General features: G+C 36.3%; 2 protein-coding genes across 2 annotated transcripts in view; both read right to left on the reverse strand.

Moving 5' to 3' along the window:
- The window catches only part of LOC128738740 (double-strand break repair protein MRE11), a 69899-nt gene that overhangs the window by 27871 nt on the left and 38088 nt on the right, over positions 1–3940 (reverse strand). The gene's annotated exons all lie outside the window — the stretch shown is intronic.
- On the reverse strand, positions 179–1187 carry LOC128738743 (uncharacterized). Its single transcript, XM_053834092.1, has 2 exons — positions 480–1187; positions 179–421 (listed from the first exon to the last, which is right to left on the reverse strand). Exons 1-2 carry the CDS (start codon positions 1183–1185, stop codon positions 267–269), a joined length of 861 nt encoding a protein of 286 aa, XP_053690067.1. The 5' UTR covers positions 1186–1187; the 3' UTR covers positions 179–266.

Below are 3940 nucleotides of genomic sequence, written 5' to 3' on the forward strand. Positions count from 1 at the left end.
GGGCCTCGGCTCAACTTCATGTTTTTCGATCAATTTCTAAACCTTTGTTATATAGTATAACAAAGTTATATAAGTTAGATTACAAAACACAAAACTGAAACTTAATCGGATGTTAAAGGATTCGACAAACCGGCTTATGCCTGAAGGGTTTTCTATAATTAGTAGAATTTTAGGCATGTAATTTTTATTTGGCAGTCTGTCTTGTTTTTCCACTTATGTGTAATGCAAGTTTTAAAATTTTTGAAATAATATTACAAAAAAATCGTTTATTCGCGGATCCAGAGATAGAAAACAGTGGCTTCATGGCGTGTCTCTTGCAGGATATGCAAATGACGAAGCATTGTGAGCTTAGAATTGACTTTTTTATCTATAAGTCTACCAATTTTCCGTGCAATATCGCCCTGAGTGATGAATTTGTTATCTGTAATTTATTATACTTTATATAAAATCTACCTAAACTATCATCGACCATTACTTACTGGGAAAAGTTGATTGTTGCTGATTATAGGCTTTCCACAAAACCAAATCCTGTTGGTTAGTAACGGCTTTTTTGTTTTTATACAAAAGGGAGTATTTCTCTTCAAACGAAGATATGATCACTGTTTGTAAAAACCCAACAAGCTCATCTAAAGTGTCTCGTCCTCGCATATATTTTGGAATCCGCTCAAATTCTTCGGGAGTAATTTGGACATTGAAATCCAAAAAAGATAGGCACCTTGGTTTCATTTTTGAAACAAATGGTGATTTTTGGTAATCAGCCAGAAACATTTTATCAACAGAAGCTAAATTTTGCTTTAAATGATCATTATTGAGTTTTTGCTCTTTTAGTACTCCTCGTACAGTTTTATCCGTTTTATTCAAATATTCCAACAATTGTAGCATGAGTAACTGATTCCGATGCATTTTTCGAATTATAACGGAATATGCTGAGCACTGCTTATCACAAAATCGTTCTACGGTATTTCTTGCCTTATGAATTGAATCTGAACTATTTCGCGTCTGTTCTTCCAAAACGACAAGTTCATTAGTTATAGCAGATCTAGTTACATGTAATTCAAAAAACTTTTCCATGCGATGTATCATTTGAACTTGTTTGGCTAAAAGTGTTTCTATCCCGTCCATTTCCATCTCGGTTTGAAACGAATAAAGAAACTGTACACTAGATAACTTTTCGGTTTTAAACATTAAAATTGAAATTGGAACCAAAAAATTCAAATTAAACCGTATTAAATATTTTGATTTTGACACAAGAGGAAGAGATGGAGAGATGATAAACAAAACAAACAAAAATCCTTCTTTTCAACTTAAATTCCATACACGCTTAAATGGGTTTACCTAATTATGAGTACAAAAATTACCATTTGTCTGGTGTGAAGGTGTAAACCAGGCGTATGAAACTGAAGGGTAAAGATGCGGCTAACATCTTTTTACGCTTCCTACACGTCCGACATAAAAAGAAAAGAAGCAAAAAAGTAATTTTTTTCGAGCGCTTACCAATACACATTTATCCGAGGCTGAGGTTAGAGCGGGCTACTCACAAATACATTTGCTCCGAGGCAAAGTTGGTTATGGGCTAGATGAGATGTTGGCTACACGAAAAATGTATGGGAATGACATTTGTGACAGCGGGGTGGTGTAAACCTTGGTGTGAACGGTGATTTTGAGTAATATTAAATAATTAAATTACTCAGAACATTTTTTCCAAACCATCATCGAGAGCGGATACATATAAGGCCTAATTAGGTACGTGCTGCTGGCGGAGAAAGTGGTTTTGGCAAGGGTAAGTCGTTGAGAACATTCCGATCACCTCATTCATAGAAATGTTGTTCAGTCTGTGCCTTAAGGCCCAGCCACAATGCATACGGATTTTACTACGTTGCGGAAGTTTGACAGAAAACCCATGGAAAAACTCAAATTGCCGCAACGCAGTAAAATCCGTATGCATTGTGTCTGTCTGCTGTTCGTGTGAAACCTGTCAAACTCGTCTGCTTTGATCGTTTTGACAATAACAAACAATGGCATTTCTAACATTTCAAAATTTAAATGTCCAAAAGGTGGGCCACAGTGTGCTATGAACTGTGAAATGAATGTACCGCAATTGTAATCAATGAGGTAAGCTGTTCCCTAAATTGAGCCTGCAACAATGTTCTAAGCGACTTACCCTTGGGTTTTGGTGTTTATTGAAAATTTGCAAATTATTTACAGTTTTATGAAAATAGGCTAATGTGTCAAAGCCTATTATGAGCAGAGATGCCATAGAACTGAAGACATGTCTTCATGAAGTATTTTGTGGTTACGTCACTTACGAGGATGACATTAGCTGTGGCCCCTGGCACGTTTGTGCTTGGTTTGGTACGAGGAGCAAAGAGTGAAGGAGAGGATCCAAGTGTTTGAAATTTGATATTGTTGAAATTATTCCTACTGTAAGCAGCTTCAGCAAAAATACTCCATTTTGAAGACATTTTTGAAGATTTGAGTTAAAAAGAAGACTTTTATTTTGAAATGTCTTTACTTGAAGACCATGTCTTCACCATGCAATTTAATGGCAGGAAATTTTGCAGAGCCGAAAGAAGACAAATGAAGACATTTTTTTTTTCTTGATTCGTGAAGACTTTTCAAAAAATCATCTGGTAACCCTGAAAATGCAAAATTAAAGGTATCAGCTGAAAATCAAATTGACAATTTTGCAAAATGTAATCAACACTTAAAACTTCGGCTACTTGTGTCGGAAAATCAGCCTTTGTGCCGAATTGACCGGCTATTGGCCTTGTGGATGCAAATCTGGCTGGGACGACCAAAAACCGGCCACTTGGCAATCGTAATGTTACTAGAAGAGTTTGCTGGCTTCTAGCAAGCGAGCCTCCGAGCTATCCGTAAACTTGTACTTTACTACTGGAAATCGGTGTCAATTAACTGGCAGGTTAGCGAGTCATGATCAGCTCTAAGGTTGCTTACTAGCAGTAGCAGCCAACGGCCTTGTTTAGTGTCATCGTATAGCTTAAAGTTAGCAGCAAAGTATTTACCTATATATTACTATCAGAAACAACAAAATTACTATATGTCAATAAGAATGGTAATACGGCACGTTACATTGTTTAGACGTAATTGCAATGTTAAATAAACATTACTACAATATTACAATTTCAACCTTCTAGGTACTCTCAGGTTACGTAACTACAACCTTACATCGTAACAAAGTTACATAACTAACAGTAGCTTTAGGCGGAATCCCAAGGAATACCTAGATGAATTTAACGTTACACATGCGTACACTTCCGCTTAATTTTTGATTAATTTTGCGATTACCGGAGCTGACTAGGCTACTGATACCCATATATTACTACACTGGGTTTGTTTCTAACACAAATCTAGAGCCCACTCTCGTTATGAGTCCACAACAAATCCTGCCTCGAATATTATTTCCTTCGTGAGGCGTATACGTACGCACCACATTTGAAATTCCAGAAATCGGCGTTTCGTGTTTAAAGCTTAAGATCGCATTTTATACAATTCTCATTTGTTTTCTGCAACATTCTTATAGTCAGAAATTGTACTCGTGACACATTGCTTGCGTTTCAGTTTAATTGCAACTAGATATAACACCTTCCGAATCACTCCACCAATACGCACTCTTTTAAATCCGTTTAATTGAATTACATTAGTTGTGTCGTGCCATCAAACGTCGCATGCGTTCGATATGGCGTAAATCGATTGAAGCAAATAAAAAGAATCCAGTAATCCTATCAAAGCAGTTTAATTGCATTTGCTTACATTTCGTAGATAAAATCCTTTATATTAAACTCTAGTATAAAAGACCGTGGGAATAACTTTAACTTTGTCAGTAGACACCGCAAAAGTGTCTAGGACGGTGTCGCAGATCCTAAGATAAGAACACGTTTATTATAGTAATACTGAAGAGCAACAGTGTGTTAAATGCGTT

Source organism: Sabethes cyaneus, chromosome 2, assembly GCF_943734655.1.
Source record: "Sabethes cyaneus chromosome 2, idSabCyanKW18_F2, whole genome shotgun sequence".
In the NCBI taxonomy this organism is placed as follows: domain Eukaryota; kingdom Metazoa; phylum Arthropoda; class Insecta; order Diptera; family Culicidae; genus Sabethes; species Sabethes cyaneus.